The sequence below is a fragment of the Catharus ustulatus genome, chromosome 2 (genome assembly GCF_009819885.2).
Source record: "Catharus ustulatus isolate bCatUst1 chromosome 2, bCatUst1.pri.v2, whole genome shotgun sequence".
NCBI lineage: Eukaryota > Metazoa > Chordata > Aves > Passeriformes > Turdidae > Catharus > Catharus ustulatus.
In genome coordinates this window covers 15,934,617-15,952,084 of record NC_046222.1, presented here as the reverse complement: position 1 = coordinate 15,952,084, position 17,468 = coordinate 15,934,617, and the positions used below count along the sequence as shown (strand labels likewise).

General features: G+C 41.3%; 1 protein-coding gene across 8 annotated transcripts in view; it reads right to left on the bottom strand.

The window, feature by feature from the left end:
- The window catches only part of EMSY (EMSY transcriptional repressor, BRCA2 interacting), a 41,471-nt gene extending 25,761 nt beyond the window's left edge, over positions 1-15,710 (bottom strand). For 6 of the 8 annotated variants that reach the window (XM_033051508.2, XM_033051510.2, XM_033051509.2 and 3 more), the window contains exons 1-7: positions 15,573-15,710; positions 14,442-14,550; positions 10,973-11,072; positions 10,279-10,353; positions 7,919-8,094; positions 6,529-6,681; positions 2,147-2,406 (exon numbers count right to left, since the gene is read on the bottom strand). In XM_033051508.2, coding sequence (XP_032907399.1) covers positions 2,147-2,406; positions 6,529-6,681; positions 7,919-8,094; positions 10,279-10,353; positions 10,973-11,072; positions 14,442-14,511 — 834 coding nt within the window. In that variant the 5' untranslated portion in view covers positions 14,512-14,550; positions 15,573-15,710. The remainder of the gene's footprint in view (positions 1-2,146; positions 2,407-6,528; positions 6,682-7,918; positions 8,095-10,278; positions 10,354-10,972; positions 11,073-14,441; positions 14,551-15,572) is intronic. The other 2 variants (XM_033051515.2, XM_033051514.2) reach the window with 1 other exon arrangement.
- Positions 15,711-17,468: the final 1,758 nt, after the last annotated feature.

Below are 17,468 nucleotides of genomic sequence, written 5' to 3'. Positions count from 1 at the left end.
ATTTTGAGAGATGTCAAAACTTAGTCCCTGCAAAAATAAGGTAACTGTAACTGCCAGAAGCTTCACTAGCTAGACTCCTTCCATGCCCTACACAGGTGACTTCATTACAAGAGAATCCAGAACCTGGAGCTGTGACATTATTAGCTGTTATGACAAGTCTTCCTCCAACCTACTAAAATGTCAAAACAATTCAAAGAGCTGGCATGCAGAAATAAAGAATTTCATTCATATCTAAGAACTTCATTCATATCTGACTGCTATACTCAAATTGGAAATGTGCTGTTGGATATGAATGAACAAGACTGACTTTTAATTTAAAACTACTGAAGGGGATTTCTCCCACCAAAATCAACCAGTTAGATATTTTGGCATATCTGAATCCAACAAAAGAGGGCACTGTGACAAGTTCAAATAAATACTACTCTGGCTGCCTAACAAAACAAGCACTGACTTTCCTGTTATTGCAGATTAGTAAGTCAGTCAAATAACAGAATGCAAAGCAAACGCTAAAATTTCCACGTCAGAACAACTGGAGAGGCATAACTGCAGGAAAGGTCTTATCAACAGTGCACTCTCATGGAGACTTGGTACACTCCATCTTTAACTTCCATGATATGTAACATCCATACTTAATACAACCCTACATATGTTTAAGGCAAGAAACTCTTCCTGCACAAATTAAAACCCTAATGTGCAACAGGATGGATAGATTAAGCCCTGTAGTAGCTGTGGACTTGCTGCATTGAATTTAATTTGATGGTTTATGCTCACTCATGGATTTCTCTTATACACTCATGTATTCAGAGATGAAATTTGATTAAGGACACTGCTAATGAACAGTGAATCATATGAAAGCATCTTCCCTGGAATGGGAAGAGATCAGAAAGCAAGATCTTTATTCCATGTTACTCCAGTTAATCTTACTTGGTTTTAAAGTTTCCAAAATTTAAGACACAGGAACTCTGCTAATCAGAAAAGAGTCATAATGCAATTAAGATGACTAATAGGATAAATCCCATGCAAAGATTTGAGCTCAACAGTCAAACTCTCACAGCTGGAAAAAAATGCTTGTTAGTGGCCAGCCTACCATAAGTCTATTGGTATTGAGGCAAAATTAATTCCACAGAGACTCTACCTCTCCTAAGTTTGCTGTAATTAATAACTGTACCAAGAATGAGCTTGGTACATTCATCTGAACCATTCATCTTTTTTTTTAAATCTTAAGAAAGAAAAAATGACACAACTGAAATGCCTCCTAAAGAATGGCACTACAGTCATGCCATAGATTAGGCACTTAAAAATCTAAGTCCAGTACAAAATTCAAACAAGGAAAACTTTTGCTGCACACTGCATTGTGGTGAAAGCTAGACACACTCAGTTGAAATAATGCAACTGATTTTGACCACTGTAACACTGTTAATGTAGAATGAGAAATGGCACACTAATACTGAAAGGAAAACAAAGCCCCCCGGTCTTTGACCAGCTCCAAGAATAAGCATTATAGACCCCAAAAAATCTGGTCTCTAGGTAAAAGGCTTGGCAAGGGAAAGCCCATGCCAACTCTCCTGGGATTCTACTACTGCAAAGAATAATTATACATAAGGAAAATAGAAATAAGAAAGATTACCTTTGACCAACAGCTGTTACCATCTGAAGGCTGTTCAGTGGCCTATGTGATCCAGTTCTCAGTGGACTAGTGTCCATATCACAAAACCCAACACCACAAATGGTACTAACTCGTAACCTTGTTGGCAGTCTCACCAGACAGGCCAAGAATTGAATGAGCATGGAGACTGAATCCCCTCTCATCCCTAGAAGTGGTCCCTTCAGGTCAGGGTTGAGGCACATTGGTGGGGCAGTCTGGGGGAAGCTTGCACTCCCGCTGCCTGTGCTGTACCTGTTCTGTGGATAAAAAGAGGGCTTCAGTCTCCACGGCTGTCAATCCAGGTCCTTTCACACACAGGTGAACTAAATTCATACAAGAGTTTGGTTTTCCCTTTGTTCGTTTTAAAGAGGGATTACCTTATCCCAAGTGCAATCCTTAAAAAAACAGCTAGTCAGATCATAGAAAGGAAGAGTCAAACATCACATCTTATTCATTGATAAAACCAGAATAAAGTAACATTTGGCAGCTTCCCCCACATACCTTCTGTGTTGTGGTGTTTGTTGTCTGTGTTGAGGGCTTAGTGAAGGTTATTTTCACAGGCGACATGTGTGGTGGTAAGGAGTTGGCAATGCTCTGCATTATATTACTCATTTTGGGGCTCCCACTTACAGGCACTGTGATAGTTTTAGTGATGGGAGTCACTGCCTTTGGGACTTCTTTCAGGAGAACAGGGGAAGAACTAGAAGAATTCGTTCGCCGTCTTTTGCGGGGCTTTTCATCATCATCTGAGCAGCTGACACCTGGAAAATAAATACTTTTTCTAAATTGTTTCCCCTGGCTGCAGATCCCAGTGCCTTCTGAAACACTACATCCTTTTAAAGTCTTACACCCTCTTTCAAGTAAGATAAAAATAAAGAATAGATCACATCTTACGGTCACAACCCAGCGGTATCACACCTCAGATGCTCTTAGTCCTTGATGTGGGCCACCCTCACAGTACAATGAATCAGAGACAAATCACACAAACGTCAAGCTACTCAGTTACTGGGTTACTTCATTCAGTTTGAGAGAGTAAAAGAACCTAAGAACCAGTACAGGGTTTTCACTCTGTCTACAGAACTTTGACTAGTGAGACTACACACACGAGGGGATTGGGATGATGCTACACACATTTCAGTCTAAAACTTTACACTACTTTGGGTTTTTTTGGTGGTGGTTTTGTTTACAGCAACTGGACTATCAAAGTTTATCCTCCTACAGTTTCCTTAGACTTCAGCCATTGCACCTACTTTTCATGTTTATCCTTACAGAACTCTCCTGCCTTTCACCTTAATATAGCATCTTGAGATAGAATTTTTTTTTTATTACATAGTTTAACTGTGAAGGTCAATCCTCACTTCATCAGTTTTTTGCCTTCTTTGGTGCATTTTGTGCAACAGATATAAAATGGCACCTAACACACAATCATGAAAAATTAAAGAAGTCCAGGCTCAAAAAGAGTTCTTTCTTCCTCACAATCATATACTGCACGCATAAAAAAAAAATCTGCTGCAATATTCAGCTCAGCAAAGGATAACAGCATGATTAATGGATCTTAAATCCAAATGAAACTTGCCAAAGTAGGCAACAGATTGCTAAATTACAGAAAGACACAGGTCTAGATTACAGAAAGACATGGGTTAATCACCTTGCACACCTCTTATAGCTACTCAGTAGCAGGCAGGAAGGCTCTGCAGAAGGATCTGAACAAGCTGGATCCATGTGAGGTTCAACAAGGCCAAGTGCCAGGTCCTGCCCTTGGATCACAACCACCCCATGCAGAGCTACAGACTGGGGCAGAGTGGCTTAAGGGTGGCCCAGCAGGAAGGGTCTTGGGGATGTTGGCCAACAGTTGTTGGGTATGAGCCAGGTGTGGCCAGATGGGCAAGGACAATGGCACCTGGCCCGGACCAGCACTGGTGTGGCAGCAGGACCACAGCAGTGACCACTGCCTGTGCTGGGCACTGCTGAAGCACCTCCAGTCCTCAGGTCACTTCTGGGCACCTCCGGAGAGACACTGAGGTGCTGGGGAGTGCATCTAGAGCAGGGAACAGAGCTGGGGAAGGGTCTGGAGCACTAGGAACAGCTCAGGAAGCTGGAGGGACACAGACTGGAGAAAAGAAGGTTATGGGGGGATGTTCTTGCTCTCAACAACTCCCTGAGAGGAAGGTATAGCCAGATGGGGGTTGGGCTCTTCTCCCAGGTAACAAGTGCCAGGACAAGAGGAAATAGTGTCAAATTGTGCCAGGGGAAGTCCAGCTTAGATATTAGGAAAAAGAGTAGTCAGGCATTGGAATAAGCTGCTTAGGGAGACAACAGTCTGGAGGTGCTGAGGAGGTATCTGAATGAGACACTTGGGGATGTAGTTTAGGGGTGATTATGATGGTGCTGGGTTGATGGTTGGATTAGATGATCTTGCAGGTCTCCTCCAACCCTGACAATCTGCAATCCTGTTATTTATGCTTACCATGTTAACCTGTGTCAAACCATTTAAAAAGAAAAAACAATCAGAGAGAAGCTGAACAGATACAATCCTGCCTATGCAAAAGATGACTGAAAATCTTGTTCCACATGCGTGGAGCTTCAAGACAAAGAACACCATCACAGAAAAAAGCAATCTTGCTGGTAATCAAAGCAAACTTGTTGGTAGTCAATCTCTAATTAGGGTCAAGATCAAATTATGGTCAATCTCCAATTAAAATTACTGAATAATCTGGCATTCAAAGAGTGAAGATGCAAGAACTAACATGGACAAGAAACTGCTCAGCACTACAACAGGCAATTTCAGAAAGATGGTATTCTCTCTCAGCAGGAGTAGCAGCTCATTTGCAGGTACATGTCCAAAGGCTGACAGTTGTATCTACAAAGACAGGAAACTGAACCAGGGAAGAGAAGCAAACTTCAAAAAACATAGCTTTAGTTGGTTGTGGCAGTACAAGTGAAGTGTGGATCTACAAAACCAGATTTCAAAGCTCTAATCACTAATTTACTTTATGCCCCTGAATAAGCCTCATGGTGACCTCACTCTACAAAGCAGAGGTTTGATTACATAACTTTCAGGTTTATTATGGACAGGTTTCTCAGTATGACTGTGGGTGCACTACAGAAACTTGTAACTATGATTAATCATAGTTCATCATATTAAATAATCATATTTAATCATAATTAAATATTATTATTAATAATATTAAACATGTGCAGTAATTTAAAAATCTCAGAATCCATTTAAATCCAAAATCCACATGCAGCTAACATGTGAGGACACAGTTGTTATTTTGGTGGGGCACCAAGAAATAGAGAAAACTTTATGGTCCTCATCCACAAAAAAGCCCATCAACCAATCAACCAAGCCATAAGAAAGTAACATTAAACTAGCAGAGCATTATTTTATGTTAAGTACAGCTCATGTCACCTCCTGTTTTCACTGCTGGGGTTTTGCAAGAATATTATTCCTATCATTTCATGTTAGAGATTGCTGTACAAAGCTTTCCACAGACATTTATTTAAAATGTAATACAGCTTTGACTGTAACTCACACTTATTAAGGAAGGAAGTAGAGTCATGGAAAGGTTAATGGCTCAATCAGACTGGAAGAGGTTACACCACAGACCAGTGGCGAAGTCCTGACTGTAACTCAGATCTCCCAAATCTATTCCTGAGCAGTTTTATTAAAATCAATGTGACTGATGTAAAACACTCTGAAAGACACACAATTCCTTTAAACAAAAAAAAAAAGTCAAGAAAAACAGTAACAACAAAATGAAGCACATGAAGTAGGGAAAAAATTAAATCTAGGGACAGACAATAAAAATTACCATCCCTGTATCATGTGTCTAGACTTATTTAGTACTCATCACCATGTAATAATTCAATAAAGTCTACATAAAAATTTCAAGATATTAGGAACATTTTTCCCCTGTATCTTCAAACTAAAGCCAAATGATTAGTGCATAGATCAGAAAATGAAAAACCTTAATGTGATGGGTTTCATGGGTTGACAGAGCCATTAACAATGTTTTTGTGCAAGTAACATCATATTTATGTACTATGTGGCATTTCTGATTAGCTAGAATAGATGCATACATATACCATAAAGATAATAACTTTTAATAATTAAATATTTTTAAAATATTAAAGGTATACAGAGCAAGCATTTATCTACTCCACTATTAATCTTTACTAGTTTTGATAGAATCAAGTGAAAACTGAAAGAAACTTTTTAATAGTAAAATAAAACTAGCCATGATGAGAGCATATACATGAGAATATAATCTCCTTTTAGAACTAGTTGACTTATCAGCCAAACAAAGATGGGGACACATACACACTCTAAAGAAAAAAGACTGTTTCTAGAGTCTGTGTCCTCGATTTCCAGATTTAAATGCATGAAGATGGGTCTCTGGTAGGAATTCATATAAAGCTTTTGCAGCTGCCAAGGAACACAAGCCCCACTAAGACTGACTTCCAGGTAAATCACAATATGGCCAGACATAGTATGTAAGCACATACCCTTGCCAAACTGCATCCAAAAAAAAAAAAATTCATGTCAACTGTGAAAGTGGAAAAGAGGGACCTTTTCTAATTCAAGTAAGTGATTATGCATTAGTTCTTAACAAGATGGATCAGAAATTTCTATATTTAATTTAAAAAATATTTTTCATTTGTTGTCCTTGTAGTGCTCCTTGCAGCATTTTGCAGCGAGTGGATTTATCCTGAACACTGTTTATCTGGAAAAGGGAAGCAATGAATTCATTCTCTAAACTAAACCAAGGCACAAAGGCCTTAAATTACTTGCCCAACGCTGGAGTGTTTAACTTGGTCTATGCTTCAGCCACCTTCTCCCTTCCTTTCCCTTTTGTTAATCGGTTGCTAGTATCACTTACTTTTGACGTAAACAGTACTTCCACTTGGCAAGACGACTACATTGGAGGCTGGACTGGCAGGTCTGGGGGACTTCACTGTTGCTACACTGCCACTTGGAACAGGGGTAGATGTTGGGGTTGAAGTGGTACTTGTGTAGGAATAGCAAACCACCACTGAAGAGGAGAAAAGACACCTTCCGTATAACTGAAGTGCAGAATCCCATTATTCTATCACTATTTTTACAACTGAAATGGAAGCCAAAGACTTACTGGGTCATTATCTGTGTATTTGCCTCTGCATTTCTGCTACTGTGGAATACTCCTCAGTTTGAGTTAAACATGGCCATGGAATTAATGGTGTTCAAAGACAACACAAAAATCTGAATTCCCATCCTCCCATGCCCAAAAACCTGTGCTGTCAATGTGAGTATTTTTGTATTAATTTGTTTTACTTTATAATTTTTTTATTTTGAATTTTAGCATTAATTCAATGTGTCAATCTTTGTGCTTTTCTGTCAGTGATCACCTCTAGACTAGTAACTGATAGAAAAGTATTATTGCCTCAACAGTACATCAGTTGAAAAAAACAAAATATTCTTTCAGTAGTGAAGAACTGATTGCGCTAATCAGCTTTTTTAAACCACTTCTTTTAAGTAACATCACAATGATACAATATTTCTCACAAAAACAGGGTAAAACCGTTTGCTTCAAGAAGCGTTACACATTCTCCAGTTGTATGAAGCCTAACTCAAGCCTGCTGAGCCAAGCTAGCTGGAAGGGATACTACCATTATTTAAAAAGCTTAGGGAAAGCAGAAAGCAACCATTTTATTTGTTACCATAATACATTTAATCTGAAGGAAAAAACCCAAAGCAGTATTTTCTTGACTTTCACCAAAACCTACCTGCATTCTTAAAATAAAACATTCTGAAACAGCTTTCATCACTTACAAAATCTAGCCATTAGTTCAAGTTTTTAAAGTTGATAGAGCTGAAGAAGTTAATCAGCGAATGTCATTTCCTGACAAACTGGGCTGTTTTCATATTTCAGTTGCTAGAATACCAATACCACAAAGCAGTCAGATTAATGCTGCAGATACCACAAAGGTATCTTTCAAAAAGGGGTGTTTTTTATATTTCTATGAATCATGTTTGATAAGAAAGACTTGGATTTTTTTTCATAGGTTCATAGAACGGTTTGGGTTGGAAGAAACTTTAAAGCTCACCCAGTTCTAACCCCCTGCCATCATCAGGGACACCTTCCACTAGACTGGGTTGCTCCAAGCCCCGTCCAACCTGGCCTCAAAAAATTTTCTTTCATATTTAACACTTAAAATCTAAGACACCAATTTTTACTGTGACGCTGTTTTTACATTCCTGTAGAGTGCAGCAGAATCCCATCTTCCCCTCACCTTCTTTGTTTCCAGTCTCTGCAGGAACTGGGAGAGAAGCATTGTGCTGAACGGCTGCGTTGGCAACAGCATTGGCAGTAACAGTAAAAGCTGTTTGTGGAACCAGTCGCGGCATCAGTGGCACCAGTCGCCGACCCTCTATGGACCACTCGGAAGAGCTGTTTGGTCCAGACATACTGAACAGAAATACATGCTCTGTAAGTATTTTGAGGAGTTTCCAAATACTCTGTATCTTATTTAAGTACATTTTTTCCAGTAGTGCAAGTCTAAAAGGCAGTTTAAGACATACTAGAGCACTAATACTCAACTTTATTTCATGAAAGCCCTTGCATTTTTGTTGCCTGATATAAAAAAACTCCCGTTTTAAATTGAAGAGGTGACTCCTCTTTTGTTGTTTTGCTTTATAGAGCTGTTCAAGGGCCAGAGGTGTGTGAATGCCATACTCAAACCCCCCACATGAGGGTACCCACATTCAGTAACAGTTGGTATACTCTCTACTACTGAATTACAAAAATACCAAGAAACCAAACAGATATCATAAAAGACTATTGAAATGGATTATGTTACAGGGAAAATCTCTCAGCTTCTAAGGCAAATTTTGTTTTACCTGAACAGAAAGAGTTTCTTATCCTTATTAAAGTAGCCTCAAACAAGGTGACAGAACATGAGATTATTTAAATACACCCCAAGAATCTTTCTAAACAGAAAGCAGTCTTCTGCTTCTAATTTGCTGTTAACCTCAGTACTTACACCCACACTAGACTGTTTCATAAAAACACTGTCTTATCTAGATGGAGAAATATTTTTGACTGTTTTACATGAGTCATTTGTCAAATCAGCAAAACCAAAATAGCAAATTATTTTTCAATGCTGTAATGTTTTTAAGCAAATCAACCCCTTTAATGTATTAATATATTCTAAAAATAACTTCTCACATGAAATATTTCAAGCAAGTTGCAGCAAGAGCTACTACAAAGTAGTTTGTAAAATGCAGAATATTGCTCTGCTGTTAAATCTTGATATGCTTCAGCATTCCTCATACATACGCATACCGCATAAGGACAGTTGAGGCAAAATACATTTTACAAACAAAAACTAAAGGATACAAAAGCTAGCAAAGTAGGCTTTCCTAATGAGCTAAGAGAATTATCTAAGTCAAATACTATATTATCAACCACCACTCAGGAATAATCACAGGAAAAATAAAGAAAACAGCACTTGAAAATTGCACTTCGTCTAGATTATAAAATTTTGTTGAAGTGCAACATCTCAGAACAAACTATTTATATTCTGCAAAATGATAAGACCAGAAGTGCACTTAAAAGGAGAACTTGATTCAGAGAAAGAATCCTGATTTGACAACTATATGTCCTCATTATCCACCTCCCCCCATGTCTTTAAAGGGGTGTAAGGAAGTTGGTGGGTTTTGTTTGGTGACCAGCATACTTCTAAATCTTTAAACTTAATAATGAAAACTTAAGTCCCTCTACAGCACTAATCCAGTATGCTGATTTTGACCAGACTTGGATCAAACAACTGCTAACTCCAAGTGTCCTGCTATTTGCATTATTTCCCTTCTTTCCTCCTCACAACACCTAAGCTACAACAGTCAAACTTTAAAAGTCAACAGCTATAACAAAGAAAAAGAAAAAATACAGACACAATGCAGCTCTGTTTAAAGCCAGTCCTTAACAATAAGACTATTAAGTAATTCTCAAAGATACATAACCACTTGATCTATTGTTCCTTCACCTCTCAAAATCACGTGGAGCTTGTGAAAGCAAATGCAAGGAGGAAGAGCCCAGCTGATGCCAGCACAGCAGCTGCATCGCAGACAGTGGGGGACACTGATGTCATCAGCCTGCTGCAGCTTTTTCTACTCTGACCATTTTTTCCTTTCTATGTTGACACGTTTCCCACTAATCTGCCATCTCTTTTCCCTCTCTTTCCCATGTAGTTTTCTCTTTCCGCTTAATACAGCCTTTCCAAACTGATTAAGATAAAACTAAAAGTAAAACAAACAAAAGCAAACGTGTTTGACCTACTTAGGAGCTTCTCTATTTTCTCCATTCTCTGTTTATTCTGGTCTGTCTTACAGAAAGGTCTCCATGCCAAAAAGCTGTTTCTTACATTGTACTTGTACAGTGAATGGGATGGCCTTGGATCCAAAATGTAAAAGTACTAAATAACTGTTCCCCAGTCCCTGTAGATCTGATACAGTAATTCCCTCATCCATACAGTGTTTTAACTACTGATTCTTTAAACCACCATCAATTCAAAATTCTACCATTCAGTTAAGGCATAACAGATTTCCCAAAAGGTACTTTTGGAAATCAGTGACAAAATGATGTGGAACTCACTTGTGTGCAATCGTTGTTAGTCGTTCATCATTTACTGCTCTCCGAACCTCAGCACGATGTCGCTCTGTTGAAATACTATTTAAAAAACAACAAAGTAATTTATTTTAATTAGGGGAAGACACGAACACTCATCTAAAAATCCAGCTAAAATTAAACTTATGAATAATTTATGTAAGAGAAGAAAGGAAACAGGACTTTACATTTAAGAGGTTGTCACTTAACCCTTGCTATCACAGAGAGAATGAATCATATTATTGCTCAAAAACATTACTGAAGAATGAAAAGAACATTACTGTTCACAGGGCATCCTTGAAAAACAGCTAGAATCCAACCTCCTAATGAGAGCAATACATTTAAATTCACACAGGACATGCAGCATTCTTTCTTGAGGTACTTTGGGCTCAAAGACCTTGGAGTTCTACCTTGACAAAACCACAAGCCAGTGTACATTTATGACCTGGCTGCAACCCTTTTAACACTCACTATCCCATAAAGCATCCAACAAACCAGTAAGGCTTCTACCACTGAAAGATAGCTATTTTCCTTATTAAAAACACCAAGGAGAACAGGAATGAACCCTCAGCAACACGGAGCATTACTTCTCCGAATTAAGATTTACGTTTTGATCCTGGTGAAAGAAAAAGTATGTAACGCCTTAAAAGAAAACAGGTTAGTTTAAAAAGATCAGGGTTACCTAAGCACTTTAGAGAGTTCTCCAAGAAGATCCTTCTTCTCTTTTGTAAGGTCTCCCTGTGCACGTAAGGCACTGATGACACCTGCATAGGCCTCCAGTTCTGAAGAATTAGAGCAAATAATATTTCTATTTAATGCTCACAGCAAAGGAGAGGGAAAAAAAATGTTGCTTTCTATATTACTGATAGTATTCTAATAATTTTAAAAATCATTAAGAGGAACATGTCTTTCAATTATTTAGTGTTTTCTCAAAAGAGATTGACAATTTGGAACTCTCTCAGTCAATTACTCTGCAGCATAAAACATTTCTATGAAACAACTGTCTCATCACAGAGGATTATCTAGTTTATAAACCCAAATGAATGTGTCAAGCTCTCTCTGACCCGACAATTCAGGCAAAAAGCTTGAAGAAACTATTTGAAGAGCAGTTCAGAATTCTCTTAACACGTATCATTATTAAGAGTTTTATGGAACAGCTTGGCTTGGAAAAGAAATGTACTATCAAAAGAGTAACTGGGCTCTTTTTGAATGCTTTCCCTTAATTAGCACGGAGAAAATATGATCATCATAATCTTTTATGCCTATTTACTTGATACAGTACAACTGCTTGAATCTGAAAGAAATGTAACACACTGAATTAAACCTGCTCAACACAAAATAAACAATCCAGATATTCTTAAACACAGAGCTACCACAAAGACTAACACACAAAAATGCAACTCTGATTTACCAGAAATGTGTAATTCCAGGTGACTGTGATGTCATGCCATCAGCATTTTAAGAAAATGGAACTGTAAAACGCTACTGATATTTTTGAATTTTGTCCTACTAAACAGAGTGAAGATACTCCTAATGCAAATAATGAAGCCTGCTAATTTGGGAAAGAATGACTTGCTGTTCTCAGCTTCACACAGTTTAGGGAAACCAGACACAAAAATTCTTTTGATCCTTACATAGGTGCCTTTCATTTGACACCTCCATTTCCGCAGCCAACTCAAACAACCCCACAACAGATCCCAGTTAACCAAAATCAAGAATAAAAGGTGCAGGCCTAAACCTAACATTGCTGCAAAAGAAAACACTGATGCTATTCTGAAAAGCTTTCACTTTAGGATTCCAAAGAGCTAATTTACAAATAAAATCAAGGAATTGTGCTGAAAAGAAATTCTGCTCTCCTGTCCCGATTAAGCAGATAAAAACAAAAAACAGAGTCATTTTGGTTAACTATGCAGCCTGCACAGGGATGCTGAGTGACCTACAGAAGCATTTACAGTTTCAGTTATAAAACATTCACTAATTAATGCAATGGTTATTACTAATATCAACATTTATTTAGACAATCATGTTACAATATTTACGATACTAATTATTTTCCTCTGTTAACAACTTATATAATTATTTATCAAGGGCACACTTTTTTTTCCTTGTGCATTATAAATAAAGATCCTCTACACTAGAGCTGTAAAAATGCACAGTCTGGTCTTTTGGAAGCTAGTAAGGATTACAGAACAGCTGTAACTTCCTCCCCTTTGTGTTTATGCAGCAATCACTAACTGGTGCGCTCTCTTCCCAACACAAAACACACGAAATAGCTAAAATGGGTTTGACAAGTAAATACCATTATTGCTAGTGTTAGGTGCTACCATCATCACCTCGTTCAGTAACCAATCACTAGCAACACCAGGTCCTGCATACTGCTTCAGCCTCACCTACATCCCTGCCTCACTCCTTACACAGGAGTCCCACTACTGCTGTACCATCAGCCAAATTCGATGTTGGGCTGTGAGCTGGAAAAGCAGGACCCTCTAAGGCAGATGGCTATTGCTGAATGTGACAGTCACACAGCTATTGCTCCCATGCCTGTGCTCCTTCACCCCCCAGTCCTGTGGTGTGCCTCCTCTCAACTCACAGAGGCAGCAGTGCCTCAGCCTTACCCTGCTGCCAGGGCCCCCTTGCGGGGACACAGCTCATGCCAGTAAAACAAAAATATTTTTTTTTTGTTCCGTTTTTTTTTTTTCCTTCCTGTCAGCCTAGGTTATGTCATTGAAGGAGGTGTAGCTGCAGTTCTGTTTGGCTCAGCTGCACCAGCAACGTTCTGCCAACACACCTCTGTCAGCTCGGGTGGAAGTCTTTTTTCCATGCTTCCAGCCAGCACAGCTACGTTAATGAAACTCAGTAGCACAGATCTGGTCAAAAAGCTTTTGGCACTCTGCACTTTCTCCTAGTTTTTTGTCCTTCTTGAGGCTTGCTTAAGACTTAGGGTTGTCACCTTAACAGATAGTACAGCTTGTTGCAATGTTGTCTGCAACATCTGCACCACTCTTTCAACAGCACACAAATCCCACATTCCCAAAAAATGAAATAAAAAGGGCAAAGGGATGGAAAATAAATTCTCAACTCTCAAAAAATAAAGTGGATGGCTCCACAATGTTATGAGAACCTTGGCACAGTTACGAAATACAACACACCATCTCTTAGCAGTCCAAGAAAAGCTGTCACTTGACAGTCATAGAAAGTTAGAGGGAGGCTCAACTTTCTTCTTGACACCATCTCCTAAATCATGGTCCTCAGAAGAAACTCTGAAAAATCTAAGGTTTTTTTTCCCCATCTAGTATCATTCAAGTGGCAAAACCCCAAACCCTTAATTACACAAATTCAGCCATAAGAACTCAAAACCAACTATGCCAGATCAGATCAAAAGTCTAACAAAGGATTCTCATCCCTGCAGTAGCCAAAAGCAGGTATGTAAGGAAAGGGCAAATGTTTTTATTACTTTCCAAAACACAGAAACATCTCTCCTCATACACTTAGATCTACAAAGACAGAGCACAGAAATATCTCCCAGTGTCTATCTCTTGAGCAGGGGCCTCAAATACTGAGCTACATTTGAAACATTGAAAAAGGCTCCTGTGCTTGTGGCAGTTGAGCGAGGACATCGTTTTTCCACTGCCCTGACACATACAAATCACATACAGCACTTTTGAAAATCCTGTTTTATGTCTTCACAATAGTAACTTCCATACTTGAATTAATTCCTACAGTGCCAGTTAAACCAGGATTCCACAATGGGGTTTTTTGAGGTACAAAAAGGTGTCTAATACAGAACCAGGGGGAAAAAAAAACAAAAAAACACAACAAACAAAAAGGAAAAAATCAACTGAAAGGTTTTCCTTTCAAAGAAAATTTTGTTGCAGGTTAATAGTGACAGAAAAACCCTGACCTGCAACATGGCACCTAGGACATCCAAGAGAGATTCGACCAAATCAAAACAGTTCTTGTCTACTCGTTTTGCTAGGGCTGAGTGCTGGTCAAACAACTTTAAGCCAAGGTTATCAAATGAACAACACATCGAAAATGCAAGAAATTACTTCCAAGTTGCCTACAGACAAACTAAAATATTTCATGCCAGCAGCATGAAGCCAAATCTTAAAAGGGCAAAATACAGACCCACAAACTGTATCTTACTGTACCCAGTTTGCGAAGGATCCTCTTGCACTCATCCCTGCTGAGGTCCAGAAGAGTTGGCCACACCACAGGCATCCTTCCCTTGTGTCTGTGCTCCCGCAGAGCTCAGCCTCACTGGAAAAAGAATATAAACGCTCAAGTCCATAATGTATTGATTTCCCAAGCCGATTAATGCAAACTCCTCTCAGCCTGCTCACAACTCCACCGACACGTTCGCTCCCATCCCCGCCCCAGTCTTTGTAGTGGCATGAAGGAATTCGGCAGTTTCGCAAGGGCACGGATATCCTATCCTCTCCAGCTCTAATGCATCACCCAAGCCTTTTTACGGAGTTTCTTATCTCCTTCTCAAGCCTTTTTTTTTTTTTTTTCACGCTGAAATGCTCTCTGAATTGATGTTCAAGTCTCCTCCCTCTCTTTATGCAGAGTACCTATTAAAAGAATCCTTCCAGCGAACCGCACGCTCCTCTTCCCCCCGGAGAATGCGTTTTGAGCCAGCCTATATTATATGACAGGATGGCAAAAACACAGTGTCTGAAAATTTGCTCTCCACATACCGATACCAGCCCCCTCCTCCAAAAAAGACGCCAAACACGGGAACACCTCGATCCCAACGCAGTGAGATTCCGGGGGCGGCGGTGAGAGAGGGCGCATCCCCCCGATGCGACGAGGATAATAAAGGAAAAAAAGCAGCCGGAGGCGACCTGGGCAAGCGGGGCTCGGCCCGGGCAGGGAACGGCACGACAGTGGGGGTGGGGAGGGGTGGGCACCGGGAACAAAAGCCCTGGCGCCGTCGCAGCTTCCAGCGGGGGGCTGCAGGGGGGGAGGGTCTCCTACAAGGGCGCCCGAAGGCAGCCGCCACCCGGCACTCCCCGCCCGCCCTTCCCGGGCCCTGGGCGCGGGGGACCGGCCGGAGCCAGCGGCGCAGGGTGCCCGCCGGGATCGGGGAAAGAGAGAGAGGGAGCGAGCAGCGGCTGGCGCTATTTGCCCGCATCGGGCGGAGCAGCAGTGCCGGCGGGCGGGGGCCGGGGCGCTGCCCTGGGCCCGTAAGGGGGCGGCGGGTCTCCGCCGTCCCGGAAACGGAGCTGCCCTTCTCCCCGAGGCGGAGCGCCCCGGGTAGGGCGGGGAGCAGGACCCACCTGCCCAGCCGTGCCCGGTACATCGAAGGCTCCGCGGCGGCCGCACCCCCCTCCCCCCCAGCGTTCGCCAATGCCGCGCTCGGGTTTGTTTAGTGGCGGCGGCGACGGCGTCTACTCGGCCAAGATGGCGGACGAGAGCGCTACGCCTGCGCGAGCGCCGCGAGGCACGCTAGGAATTGTAGTCCCTGCCGCCCCTAGACCGTGAGGAGCTGGAAGAAGCGGATGCCGAGATGGGCGCTCGGGTGAACACTGCGCAAGCGCAGTGACAAGGAGCATGCCGGGAGGAATAGTTCTCTCGGTGTTCCTCGGTGCGTGGGAAGCGGCGCCCAGCGTCCCGCCATGGCTCTGCGGGCGGCTACGGGCAGCCGGAGGGGACAAAACACATCGCGCGTTCTCTGCCGCGCCTGGGGCGCTCTCCGCGCTTCGAACGCAGCCGCGTACCCCCGAACTCTCAGGAATTAACAGCTGGTCACCACTCCTGGAACGAAATCCGGCAGGGGAGAGCATCGCCCCGACGCCATTTGGTCGTTTGCAGTTTTCTAACTTAAAACGGACGCGCGGGGCTGTAGCGAACAATAGGGAATAAATAAGGGAATAAATATTGTAACTATTGTAGGGAAGGATAAGGGAATAAATTCTGCACCCCTCACAGCCGCTCCAGGGTGTCTCTGCTCCCCCCTCAGCAGCCACCTGCACCCCAACACCGCGAGCGCCAGCGCCAGAGCCCCAATATTACAGCAATTATAACTTGCTTTCCTAAATATTTCCCTGAAAAGCAGCAAATTTCACCTGTTTGAAAATCCTCGCCTCGAGTTAGAAACTGAAAATAAAATGTCTCTGGGATGTGGCTGAAAAGCAATGCATGTAGTTGTGGCTGCAGGTTGCAGCGGGAAAGTCTAAAAGAATTGGATCCATAAGGCTGCCTGCAAGGAAATCGCTGGAAAACCACACCCAAGCCCTTTCAGATTCTCAGGAAAATTAATCCACAAACACCAAAGGTTTTTGTCCAAAAAGGAGACAGAGGAGTCCTTCTACTTTATTCAAATAAAGGGAAAGGCCATGGGGTATTCCCCTGGGATTGCTCAAATTTTTGGAGCACGAAGCCTCTCTTTTTATCCTAATTTCCCTCTTTCTTTCCCCATTTGCTGAGGTACTTGACTTCTCCGAACACCTGATACCTAAGATCCCCCTCTAATGTATAACCCTCCCTCTTAATTTTTAACTCTTATAGACTTCATGGGTTTTCCCCATTTCAATATCAATATCCAATTTCATTTATCAGCATTTATCAGTTTGTAAAGGCAAATATCTTTTTCCATTCATCAATCAGTAGAATCCTTCCCATTGTTTCTTTTATCTCCCAGTGCTAGTTTTATCTGCCAGCAGACCCACAGCACGTTTGTAAAGACAATTCCATCATTCCTTTCAAGGATGAGGCTTGCTCCTGGCTCTCTATGGCACAGGACTCCATTTGTGGTGCAGGCACTCATTTAGCACACTTCCCATCTTGGATGTGGTCTGGACACGGGTGCTTGGGGCCAGGCAGGTTGGTGAAAACAAACGAAGGGCTCCTCGTTCTGCTCTCTCCCAGAAAATGGTGTGCTACAGTTTGCTTTCAGAATGCCAGAAGCAGCTGGACCTTTGCCGAGGAGGATGGATGGTGTGCACTGAATCATAACACCTATTTCCAGCAGATCTGCAAGGGCTGTTCTTTCCATCTCGCTGTAGAGAGAAATGTTTCTTCCCTGTTATCACTGATGTATTTTTTCTCACTTGCAGTTTCCTATTATTCTTCACAGCAGTATAAATTTCAAGTACTTGAAAACAATTATGCTGAACAGTACCAGACAGCTAGAATTTTTTTCTCCTTTTAGTGCCTTCCTAAACAAAAACGAG